This window comes from Gracilinanus agilis, chromosome 1 (genome assembly GCF_016433145.1).
Source record: "Gracilinanus agilis isolate LMUSP501 chromosome 1, AgileGrace, whole genome shotgun sequence".
Lineage (NCBI taxonomy): Eukaryota > Metazoa > Chordata > Mammalia > Didelphimorphia > Didelphidae > Gracilinanus > Gracilinanus agilis.
This window is the reverse complement of record NC_058130.1, coordinates 706079687-706092709: the sequence shown is the minus strand read 5'-3', so window position 1 is coordinate 706092709 and position 13023 is coordinate 706079687. Positions and strand designations below refer to the sequence as shown.

At 42.6% G+C, this 13023-nt stretch overlaps 1 protein-coding gene across 1 annotated transcript in view; it reads right to left on the bottom strand.

Annotated features, from left to right (window-relative positions):
* SCRIB (scribble planar cell polarity protein) overlaps positions 1-13023 on the bottom strand; it is a 71310-nt gene that overhangs the window by 27663 nt on the left and 30624 nt on the right. Inside the window, exons 19-27 of the mRNA XM_044669700.1 lie at positions 8378-8698; positions 7862-7942; positions 7284-7517; positions 5510-5620; positions 4921-5097; positions 4648-4764; positions 4154-4342; positions 1811-1921; positions 39-125 (exon numbers count right to left, since the gene is read on the bottom strand). Coding sequence (XP_044525635.1) covers positions 39-125; positions 1811-1921; positions 4154-4342; positions 4648-4764; positions 4921-5097; positions 5510-5620; positions 7284-7517; positions 7862-7942; positions 8378-8698 — 1428 coding nt within the window. The remainder of the gene's footprint in view (positions 1-38; positions 126-1810; positions 1922-4153; positions 4343-4647; positions 4765-4920; positions 5098-5509; positions 5621-7283; positions 7518-7861; positions 7943-8377; positions 8699-13023) is intronic.

Sequence of the window (13023 nt, the reverse complement as noted above, 5' to 3'; positions counted from 1 at the left end):
GAGAGAGAGAGAGAGACAGAGAGAGAGAACTCACTTACCCTGGAATTAATTCTCTGGATACTGCTGCTTCCAGGTAAAGCAGCCAGGGTTCGGTAATCCAGTCTCAGGGGTTCTGGACTCAGGGTCTGCAAGACAATCCAAAGAAAATATACCTAGGTCTACATGAGAAGGAATATATAAAACTGACCAGAATGGTAAGAAGCTTAGAAACCTTGCAACCTAAGGAGTATATGAAGGCATAGAGAATGTTTGTGTATATGTGTTGCCCCAAATGAGGGGAACTTCCTTGAAAGTTGAAGCTATTGGAGGCAGGTGGGTGGCTCAGTGGATTGAGAGCCAGGCCTAGAGATGGAAAGTTCCTGTGTTCAAATTTGGCCTCAGATACTTCCTAGCCGTGTAACCATGGGCAAGCCACTTAACTCCCATTACCCAGCCCTTATTGCTGTTCTGCTTTGGAATTAATACACAGTATTGATTCTTAGACAAAAGGGAATTATTTTAAAAAGAAAGTAGAGGCTATTTTATTTTAGTCTTTGTATCCCCACACATAAATAATATTTTACAAAAAGGGTGGGGCTTAGCAAATGTTGGTTGAATTTAACTGAGAAGACTTGGAGTGATAAGTGTGTATACATGATTGTTGCCTTCAGGTATTTGATGGGCTACCATGTGAAAGAAAGGTTAGAATAGCCCTTTTTGGCTTCAGAAGAATTAGGAGAAATAAGAAGTTACAGAGTTCAACTCAATATAAGGAAGAATTTCCTAATGACACTATTTAAAAATGAAATCAGGGCTACCTTGTAGGCTAATAAATTCCTCCATTTTTGGAGGTCTTTGAATAGAAGCTAGATGACCATTTTTAAGTAGTATTGTCAAGGGAATACCTTTCAGGTAAGAGTTGGATGCTATATGCTCCAGAGTGTCTTCTGACTATGAAATTCTGTGGTTCAAAGATCTTGCTATATAACATATGTGAGTATATAAGATATACATGAGCAATATACATGTAAAGAGTACAAAGAATAGGTTGGAATTTCTAGGAAGTCTTAGAGAGAACTGGTGTTAATCTTTGGAAAGGGTTAGTTGGTCCCTGGCTAGCTCTGAGTAAGCATCTATAACCATATGCCTTCCTGGTACCTCCATCAATTCAGTTGTCACCAGGACACAGGGGACATGTGAATGAACCCAATGAGAAAAAAAATGAAAAGCAAGATGTAGAGACAGTTAGTGGACACACACTCCCCCCTCTACATGGACACTTCCTGTTGCTTATTTCCTACCTACAGCCTCCTATACCAGTCCAGGACCACAGGATTTAGGTGGGAAAAGTATGAAAACAGGGAAAGAAAACAGACTGGAAGCCGGGAGGAGGGGAAGAGCCTACAAGAGTCATTCCCCGCCACCTGTAGCCCTACAGATACACATATTTATGGGATGGAAGGGAGAGAGAGAGGGAGGGAAAGAGAAGCTAGAGGAGAAAGAAGAACTCAGATCTTGGGAAGCTGAGGGAGAGTCAGATCTTGGGAAGCTGAGGGAGAGTCAGATCTTGGGAAGCTGAGGGAGAGTCAATAAGAAGGGAAGAAAGAGGCAGAAGTTTCCTTCCCAAATTACTTTGGGAATTACACCAGAATACACTGTGCTCATCACAGATTCTAAGGGGTTTTTTTGAGCATCTGTCTCCTAAGAGCAGCCATGTGATTCACAATAACAACTGAACTCTGACCAACTCACTGGGGAAGCTCCTTGTTCATGTCAATCATATGGGCTACTCAAAGGACTTGAGGGAAGTTTGACTATGCAGCATACTAACCTTGTCCAGATCTTCAGGACTCACATCACGGTCAATGGATGAGATACTCTCCAGGCTGTTCTTGCGTCCAATACCAGTAGCAAAGGGGTTGGCAATGATACCTGGAGACATCTGGAAAAGGGGAAAGTAAAAAGCGTAAGAGGGATATGTGAAGACCTGGCTCCAGGAGGGGAATCTGGTTTGGAATTACCTTGAAGCAAGTTATGTACTACTGCAGAGATGTTGCTATAAATGTATAAATGTTGACAAGGGCTACCTTATGTACTTGGTTAATTTTGATAACTTAAAATGTTCAAATCCATTTAAGAAAAAAAAAAAACTATAGCACTATTAGAATAATAAAGTACTTTCCTCACAGCACTCTCTGAGGTTGGTGATTCAAGTATTATCCCCATTTTGCAGATCAAAGGTTTAGAAGTAGAGAAGTGTCCTCAGAATTCAAACTCAGGCCTCTCCTGACTCCATGATGACTACTTGCTTTACTATACCATACTGCATAAAGAATACTGGCTATCTCACCCTATAAGAGAAGCACTGTAGGCCAATGAAAATTAAACACTCAGTTCCAGGTAAAGGCATCACTAATTGAAATATGTGCAGGATTAACTGTAACTTACATAACTTACAGTGATAAGGCATTCAAAGTTTGCAGGACACTTTATAGTATCTCATTTGAGACTAACAACCACTGGAAGGTTACATAATACAGGTGCTGTCACCATTTAACAGATTAGGAGACAGATTCTAAGAGGTTAAGTGATTTAACCATATTCACACAGCTTGTATCCAAGGCACATGCCAGAAGCAGGATTTAAACTCAAGAGTTTCCTTACTCCAAGTCCAACCTTCTAACTTGAAATGGAAAGTTATCTGTACTTTTGCAAAAGGAACAAGAGATAAATATCTCTTAACCTGGGGTCTGAGAACTGTTTTTAGAAAAAAAATTTTTGTTAACTATACACATATTTCAATATAATTGGCTTCCCTTGTGATCCTCTGTATTTTATTTTGTGCATTTAAAAACCTAATTCTGCCCATAGGCTTCCCCAAACTGCCCAAAGGATCCAAGACACAAATAAGATTAGGAAGCTCTAATGTGGTCTAACCCCTTGATTTTACAGAAGAAGAAACCGAGACCCACTTAGCTCCAGGTTACAAGGCATGCCATGGCAGAGTTTATCTGAGCCCTAGGGTGAGGTGCTTCTCTGAGGCCCATCTCCCACTCCACTCTTACGAAGCTTGTGAGTGTTAGGCTTCTTCTAGATGCATACACAGGGAATGAAACTCCCTGAGAAGGGATTTGGAGACTATTCTCTAGCATGGTGTCTTGTACACAGCAAATGCTTAATAAATGTTGAATTTGAATTTGGTGATAGGAATGATTTCAACAGCAGGAAGAGAATCTCTCAGAAGTAGTGAATTGCCTTCTGAGACTGGGACCCGACAGCTCAAAGGTGCTGAGTGCAGCCAAACCAAATTAAGAAATCAATCTCAACTCCTCCCTTCCAGTCACCCCAAATATCCATGCAGTTAACCAAGTCTTGCCAACATGCCTGTATAACACCTTGCACTTCTCTCCACTCAAGTTCAGGCCCTCATCACCTCTTACTCTAATCACTGCAATAGCTTTTGAACTGAGCTCTTAGCTTCCTTTCTCTTCTTTTTAAATTCAACCTCTTAAAATAAACTTCCTACCCATGACACCCCCCTGGCTCAAGAACTATCAGGGATTTCCTCAAGATAAAAAACAAACTCCTCAGCTTGGCATTTAAAAATCTGGCACCAGTCTACCTTTCTAGAAATTATTCTCTTATTTCAACCAAACTGGCCTATTATAATATCAGGGATCACTAGAATCTAAATATGAACTGGAATTAGAATCACTGGGAGGGTAGACACCTGGGCTATGAATTAACATTGTAGAAGAAGGGGCATCGGATCTGTGCCCATCTCATGAATAGATTGGAGGCTGCTGATTGTGAGGATTTTGAGTTCTGTTTGGAGGCTTAAGTCACTAAATGGGTATTTGCTAGAGGTATTCTTTCCTCTGTTTTACAGATGAAAGATGGAGGCTCCTCAGAGAGGTTAAATGACTAGGTTGTGCCACTAGGCCAGGTCATCTCTGGGTCACAAGGAATCTCCCATCTTAGCATATCTTGCCCTTTTTACTCTCCTAACCAATCCTCTCAGGTCCTCTAGGTGTTGTCACCCTCATTAAAACTTAAAACTTCATGAAGGTGAGGATTTTTCTATTTATACTCATAGCACTTAGCACAGCTAAGCGAGCTTGACCAAATGTCTAATAAATATCTTCTCTCCCATGTCATTGGCTGGGTGACTGACCTCAAGGGCAGCAGCAGCTACAGGATCAAAACCATCACAGACAAGCACTGTAAGGGTGTCTCCGACACCACGAAGTAGTTGCACAGCCTCAGTGTGTGTCAGGCCTAGCAGGCTCTGCTGATTCACCTCAAGGAGCCGCATTCCCACTCTAAGGCGGCCATCTCGCCCAGCAGCACCTGCTGGGCTCACCTGAGAACCAAAGGAATGTGAAAAGGTGAGAATGGAGGTGGGGATATCAGGAGGATAAAGGGGAAACTCAGTAGACTGACAATGGGGGAAGAGTCATGCTCTGTCACTAGGAAGCACAGGGTAGAAAATGTATGAATGGAAGAAAAGGATCTTGGAGGTAAAAGGTGAATCCTAGAATAGATATGTTTGAAGGGGAAAGGAGAACTTCCCTCCAGGGTTTGGTGGGGAAGAGCGAAGTAAGAAAAAACCTCCCAATCTTGGAATTATTTTGGTGGAGGATCCCTCTAGGCTTCAGGAAATCTCACCTTGGAAATGAAGACACCTTCATCAGTGGGGTCAAAGGGGTTCCCAGCATGACCTTTGGCCCCACCTCGTATACTGATCCCCAACTTCTCCCCAGGGGCCTTTTCAATGCAAATCTCCTAAAGGCAATAAGGGTAGAAAAAAAGGAGAGGCCAAAGAAGTCATCTGTCACCATTTGAAGGCAGCCATATCTCTCCAAACCCAACAAAATCTCCATTCTGCTCTCAAACAGCCCTATGCCCCAGGTCCAACATAGCCTGGTTAGAGATACATGCCTTCATGCCTGGTGGGGGAGGATCTCTCCGTACCAGCAGACACAACTCAGGGGTGGGGCTGAGTAGGGCATTCACAGCCTCCTGATGTGTAGCTCCTCGAACATCTTGCCCATTCACCGCCAGAATTCTGTCACCCACACGAAGCCCACTTCGAGCAGCCAATCCCCGAGGAAGCACCTAGTAGAAACATAACAGCAGAGGTACAGGGCAGTGCAGGACATCTTATGGAATGGGAGAGCCAGCTAGAGTTGGATGGCAGAAAGTAGGAAGAGGAAATATACTTGCACAGGTCTGGCTGAATGAAGTAACAAATGGCATGTGCTGGCTTTTTCTGACCTCCTTTACTCTAGTTTCAGTTTCTAGATATTGTTTCTTTAGCAAACCCATATTCAGATATCCCTCTATCCAGGCAGTGTACAACCACACTGATAACACATATACCCACTATATGCAAACACTATCTCCCATCACATAGGCAGCAATGATAAGGCTTCATGGGGAAGAGTATTCCTGACAGGGAAAGAGGAATGAGATACAACCCCACCTCCCATATATACAACTTGTTCCCTTCCCTCCCCAGTACCACTACCTTAGAGATGAACACACCAGGCTCCTGGATCCCAAATGGGTGGCTGGAATGGTCAGAGCCTCCAACAATACTCAGCCCCAGAGGCCCACCAGCCTTCACCAGGCAGACTTCCTGGAGATATTGAAAGGGCAAGGAAGAAATTATGATGGAGTAAGTATAGAGCACAGTGGATATTGGGTCAAAGTTAGGGAACTGTCTTGGAGACATAAAACAAAGAGGTAGGGATCAAAAACTTTAAGAAAAGTTCACACCCTGATAGCACTTTTATAGAAACAAAAGGCTTGATGTACATTATGGAGTTTGAACTTTCTCTGGATAGGGAAAAATAAGCAAGATTTATTTTTATAAATAATCTGGCAGAGACCGCACAATGAAATCTCACTACCACAAGGTTGTAGATGACAATAAGCTCCTTGAAGTGAAATGTTAACCCAGTGGGGATAAACATCAATACAAAGTGATGAAGTTAGGTGAAAAAAGGGCAAGGAAACCTCAAATTGGTATAATGTAGGGTAAGCTATTGGGGGATATCTTCCAAACTACTTATAGGATAAAAGACTCTACTCTTTGTGATAAATAAGATGGACCTTAGTAGCCACTAGAAACTTCTAGCATCAGAGCTATAGTGAACTGGAAAGGATCATACAGACCATCCAGTTCAATCTTCTCAGAGATAATGAGCTCCTCAGAGATATGGCACCTGAAATGAGTGACTTGCTCAAGGCTTCAGAGCTAGTTAATAGCAGTTTTGAAACTGTTTCCTAATCCTCATTTTGGAGCTGCTTCCCTAAGACCATCAGCCCATGGGGCTTGTTAGATCATGTTAGGCACTATGAGGAAGGGAAAGGGAAGACATATCTTCTGCCCTTCATACACCAAGGATTCTCTGTGCAGGTCTGGTTTCCAAACCTCAAGCCCCCCACACACCCACACCCACAAGAGGGCTACCTAAGGCAGTTCCAAGGAAGCTAAGGTGATTTGGACATAAGTGAGGGAAATGGTAGGGTAGGACATAGGAAGGTGAATATGACAAGAACATATGAGGACAGACTGAAGAATACAGGCCCTTTCAATCTTGAAAGACCCAAACTAAGAGTGCATCCAGGGTTATAAAAAATCTGGAAGGCCAAGGAGAAGCTCATACATTAAATTTCAGATATTAGAGATATGCCCTCCTATATATGACGGAAGACAGATTTTGGGTCAAACAACAAAAAGTCCTACATCCCACACTAGATAGTAAATTTATGGAATTAATTATACTGAGTATCAATACCGGTTGAAAATGGAGATTAAAAAACTATTTAGAAATATCCTTGGATCATTACGAACTACTAAACAGCCAGAGATGTATGGTGACATCTTTGACTTGGATGGGTATATGAGGAAGGACAAACACAGTCTCCTCAGACTACAGAAGACAAAATCCTACTCTAAGGGGGTATAAAATAGGGATGGTTCTAGGACAGTGATGGACAAACTATTCCCCGAGGGCCAGATCCACCCTTAGGGAATCGCTTAAGGCAGTGATGGGCAAACTACAGCCTGGATCTGGCCCTCAGGGAATAGTTTGCCCATCACTGTCCTAGGAGATTTTAAAAAAATTCATAGGATAGAAAGAAAAGAATAAAGGACTCCCTTAGTGGGAGAGGTGAAGGGGAAACACTAGGCAGGGGGAAGAGGAAGGGAAATAGAAAATAAAATGTGTATGTGGAGAAATTAAGGTAAGTGGGGACTGAGAAATAGAGAAGGGGGAGGGTTGGGGGCTCCTCACCTCCACAGGATACGGTCCTTCTAGAGTGGTGGTCATGAAGCTAGGAGGGGGCCCAGGCTCCCCAACTGCCATGGGTGTGACAGGGCTGGGGGGTAGAGGGGAGCTGAGTGGTGCAGCAGGGGTGAGAGGCCCATCAGCCTCTCGTTCCAGCAGCAGCGTGATGGTAGGGGAGGCAGCAGTAAGCAGTGCGACTGCCTGGTCATGTCTGGCCTCTGTCATGTCTACCCCATTGATCTGGAAGAGTTGCCCCCAGGGACAGGGATCAGGGACCAGAGAAGCAAGACAGCTATCCCTGAACCCCCATCCCTGTGCAGGGGCCAGAACAGACAGAAGCAGCGCTGAAGAGACAGTCCCATCTCTTACCACCCTGGCTAGCCACAGAGGCTCCAATAGACCTCCCCCACAAACTGGGCTGGTTCAGCCCTTGGATACAGCCACACCCCTACTCCATAATCCTGCAATTCCCAAAGCAGAGAAAAAGCATATGAGAGACACCCAGAGAGAGAGATTACACAAGAGCCCATGTGTAATTTCTGAGGGAAGAGGAGATCCCAAGCATCTGAAATCTAGCCACTCACTGAGATTACTCGGTCCCCAACCTGCAATGTGCCTGCCCGGTGGGCAGCCCCACCTTCAGCAATCCTTGAGATGAAGATTCCCTGGGCAGAGAATAGAATAGTTAGACCCTGCTCTAAACTTCTCACACACTCTCCTTTCATACAACTTCACAATTAGAAGGAACCTTAGAAGCCATCTTTCTCCTTACCTTTACCTACTCAGATTTTTTTCTAGTCCTTCTTTTCCCTCCCAGGCTCCCCAGCAGACTATCCCAAGTAAGAGCTTTGAGAAAGTCTTATCACTGAATCACTGTCCCAAAATACCACTGAGGGTGGGGAAGGAGGATCCAATGTCACTAGAGCTATTCTCAGCTCAGGAATTGAATTCCATAGAAATATAGGAAGTGTCTCTATCCTATCCTTAGCCTTGTCTTCTTTTTTCTCTGCCTAATAGTCCTTAACTCTAACCTTGGCCTTTACTCTTATCCTAGCCTTCCATCTCATCTCATCCCTTTAACCTGCATTCTATCTCCTCACCCCATCTCCTGCTCGATAGGGTGTAGAGCCTTTGCCACCAGCAATGCTGAAACCAAGGCCTCTTTCACTTCTGACTAGAAAGGTAGTATGTCGTTGGCGAGGAGGGCAGGTGGGACTGGAAGGCTCAGACAGACGAAGGGTACTCCCCCGCCTCTCTCGGGGACTATAGTCATCCTCCGGACGCAAAGGAGTGACGGTGATTGCATTCTCTGGCTCCACCATTCGCTCCCGCCAGACTCTCATCAACACTGCTCCACCTGCACCCCGAAGTGCCTCCACTGCCTCATGGTGCTCAGCCCCTTGTAGGGTCACACCATTCACCTGTGGGAAGAAGGGCAAAAGGGAAATCAAAGAAGAACAGATATAGAAAGAGTGAGACCATTCATCACTCTACTGAAACCTTTCAATCTTTGCATTTGTCTTCCACTCCTACCAACCCACTTAGATTACCCTTAGTTCAATTACTTCTTTTTTCCAAGGCCAATGATTCAATGGTTGACCAGCTGTAAATTTGGCATCATGTATACTGTATATTCTAAGTACCTTTAAGAAATCTCCTGTATTCAGATGCCCACTGGTTCGAGAGAGACAGGCATACTTCTCTATGTGTCATCTGAAGTCTTTTTGTCTTTAGGTTTGTGTAATAATGTACAGAATAAACCTTTTACTGACAGGTTCTCAAACATGATAGAGAAGGTTTTCTTGCCAAAACACAAAACAGAATAAAAAAAAATGATTTTAAGTGGAAGGCACTAACAGTTGGGGAGATCAAGAGAGACCTAATAAAGAAGCGGAACTGGGCCTTAAAGGAAATTAGATATTTAGAAAGGAAAGGAAGCAGTACTGAGTTATTCTGTGGGTGGAGAATAGGTTTGACCAGGCACTCTCCAGAGGAAGCAAAAGAATATTGCAAGACCATTCCTATATGGTAGTTAAAAAAAAATAAGGGTTAGCCAGTCTAGGACATTGTGTTCATATAAGATTTGTGATGTCATGGGATATAATCCCTATGTTTTATAATCCATTAGTGATAATATAAGGAACAAAATGGCTAAAACCATATGCTGCAGTTTGCCATTACCAACTTTTTACTCTGGTCACTATCTTTTCTGCCAATACCATGAACCTTAACATTTGTTATATTTCTTAAATATAACAAACCTATTTCTTCCAAACAGCAACTTTTTCAGAAGTAAACAATTATAATATCATTTGAAATTCTCAATTGCACTTTAATTTTTTTAAATTTTAAAAAGTAAAATATCCCTTCAAGAAAGATCAAAATATGTAGTCATCTGAAGAAAAAACTCTTTAGAGCAACTGAAACTAGTAAATGCAAAGACAATACAGACAGGTGAAGTGGTTGAACCACAACAGAGCCAATGCCCTCTTAAGGGACAAATCCAATGACCTTTTTTTTGGCCTTCATCCTTGATTTCTGCTTGACCTTGGCCTCTATTTATTTTATTTTGAATATTTTCCCATAGTTACGTATTTCATGTTCTTTCCCTCTCCCCCAATCCCCCCCAAACCCCCCTAGATGATGCACAATTCCACTGGGTTTTACATGAATCATTGATCAAGACCTAATTCCATATTATTGATAGTTGGATTAGAGTTATCGTTTAGTGTCTACATCCCCAATAATATCCCCAACAGCTCATGTGTTCAAGCAGTTGTTTTTCTTCTGTATTTTTCCTCCCACAGTTCTTCCTCTGAATGTGGCTAGTTTTCTTTCTCATAAGTCCCTCAGCCTTGCTCTGGATCCTTGCATTGCTGCTAGTAGAGAAGTCCTTTATGTTTGATTGTACCACAGTGTATCAGTCTCTGTGTACAATGTTCTCCTGGATCTGCTCCTTTCACTCTGCATCAATTCCTGGAGGTCATTCCATTTGGCCTCTATTTATCTTTGGTTCTCCTACCTGTAATTATTTTTTTATCTGCTTTGATTTTTTTCTGAACTGTTAATCCTTTTTCTGCCTCCTTATTCGACACCTTGCTCAAATATATAGAACTTTCAGAAATGCACTCAATTCTCTTCTTTTCTCTCTAGAGATTGATCACCTTAAGCCTTTGTCACATACCTGAATATGACTTCCAAATTTATCTCCAGCCCAACCTCTTCTCTGAGCTATAGACCTGCCTATAGGCCAGTGATGGCAAACCTTTTAGAGAGAGAGTGCTGCCCCACCTCTGTGGCGAATGCACCCCACCCCCGCTCCTTACCCCACACAGTGGAGGGAGAAAGGGCTCCCATTGGGCTGCTGGGCAGAGGGGTGGGTGAAGTGAATGTAGAGAAGGGGAGGGGAATGGCCTGAGCTCTCTGCTCCCTTCCAACTCTGCTGCCTGTGAGCCACCCACCTTACCCCCTGTGAGCTCCCATTAAGTTGCTGGGGTCGGGGGAGGGGTGTGAGAAAAAAAGGAATTGGGCATTTTGGAGAGTGGGAGCAGAGTAGCTCCGCCTGGCACCAAAGTCCCTCTGCCTTTCTAGTAATGAACTCTGGGGGTGGGGGTAGGAGTGGTGGGGAAGAAGGCAGTTGCGTGCCCACAGAGAGCACTCCATGTGCCACCTTTGGCGCCCATACCATAGCATCACCATCACTGCTACAGTAATTTCTCACTTTTTTTTTTTTTTTTAAATTTTAAACCCTTAACTTCTGTGTATTGACTTATAGGTGGAAGATTGGTAAGGGTAGGCAATGGGAGTCAAGTGACTTGCCCAGGGTCACACAGCTGGGAAGTGTCTGAGGCCAGATTTGAACCTAGGACCTCCTGTCTCTAGGCCTGGCTCTCAATCCACTGAGCTACCCAGCTGCCCCCTAATTTCTCACTTTTTATATGATGCTTCCACTTTAATGTCCCACCAGTATCTCAAGTTCAGTGACCACAAATGAGCTCTAAATGTACATGATCTCACAGCCCCCAATAGCAACTGTCAACTTGAACAACCATTTATTAATCACCCAAAGTCTACATAGAGGTTATGTGCCAGGGAGACAAAAAAAAAAAAAAAAAAAAAGACAGTTTCTATGCCCTTCTGGTGTTCTTTGGTTCTGCTTTGTCTTGTACACAATAAACAAGTCTGTTAACTGACTTGATGACCCATAAAAATTAAGAGATGTGAGTATGAAGTTTGGGTGAAAGATCATGGCTGAAGACACGCATCTAGAAAAAAAAATGTCTGTAGCTGTGACAAATGGAGCTATGAGAACAGACAGATAAGGTTGCTGAGGTGAAGAGTATAGAGAAAGATGAGGAGGGGACCTGGAGCAGAATCTTGAGGGAACAGAAGGCCCCAGAGTGGAGAATGAGCAATAATAAGATATATAAGTTGAATGGGCAGATTTCAAATGCTAGAAAAATTTCTGATGACTTGAGCTACTGAAAAATGCAACATGTTACCCTAGGAATGACCAGGATCCCCCTCACTAAAGGTCTATAAGCAGAAATTGGATGACCATTTATCAACTATGTTGCAGAAGGCCTTTGTGCATTAGGGGATTACCTAAATAAAAAAGTTGGGAAGAGCTTGAGAAAGCAGCAAATGAGAAAGAGAAACAAACAGAGATATAGAAATGGGAAACTACTACATTTCTTTCAGTACCACTGTTATTCTTCATTTCCAAGACTAGAAACCTTGAAGTAATCTTTGGCTTTATCTCCTTTATCTCTTATATGCAACTTGCTCATCTAATCCTACCATTTTTTCCTCCTTCAGAATGTTTTTATTCATCAACCACTTCCCAATTCTACAACCCAAGACCAGTTCTTTACCACCATATTCCTAAATAACTACAAAAGCTTTCAACTAATCTCTAACCCTCCAATTCATCTTCCAGATCATAGGCATATTAATTTAATTTAGAGCCCAATTTTGTACTACTACTCTGCTCCAGAACCCAATTCCTAGTGCCTATAAAAACAGAATCGCAGAATCTCAAGCTAGAAGGAATCTTAGGATCCATACAGTTAGTTTAACCTGAACCTAAACAAAAATCTCTTCTACAACATAACCAACATATTTGGTAAGTAGTCATCCAGTTTTTGTTTGCAAGCAAAAATAAAAGGGAATCTGATATTTATAGACCAGCTCTAACAGTTTTCCGGTGAGCCCAGCACCCTGGCTGGTTCAACATTCTATTCCTTTCCAACTGTCAGAGCTGCTACAGTTTGTTTGCAAAAGCAAGAGCTTTTGCTGCATCCCTGCATTACACTAATCAGCCAATTAGACTTTTCAATAGCTCAAATTGTTGGAAAAATTTTCTGACAAGAGTTGAATCTTTCCCTGTAACTTTTACTTCTTGTTTCTTATTCACCAACTCTAGGGTCAAAAAGAAGATTAGTTTCTCTTTTATACAACAGTCCTTTAGATAATTGAAGGCAGTTATAATGTCAATGAGTCTTCTTTTCTCCATGCTAGACATTTTCCATTCTTCCTACCAATATTATTATAGCACAATCACAAAGCTTTTCATCACCCCAGTTACCCCAACTTATCAACATGCTTCCTAAAACAAGGCCTTCAGCACTCTTTGCAGATGATATGATGGTCTACTTAAAAAATCCTAGAGAATCAACTAAGAAGCTTGTAGAAATAATCAACAACTTTAGCAAAGTTGCAGGATACAAAATAAATGCACATAAAT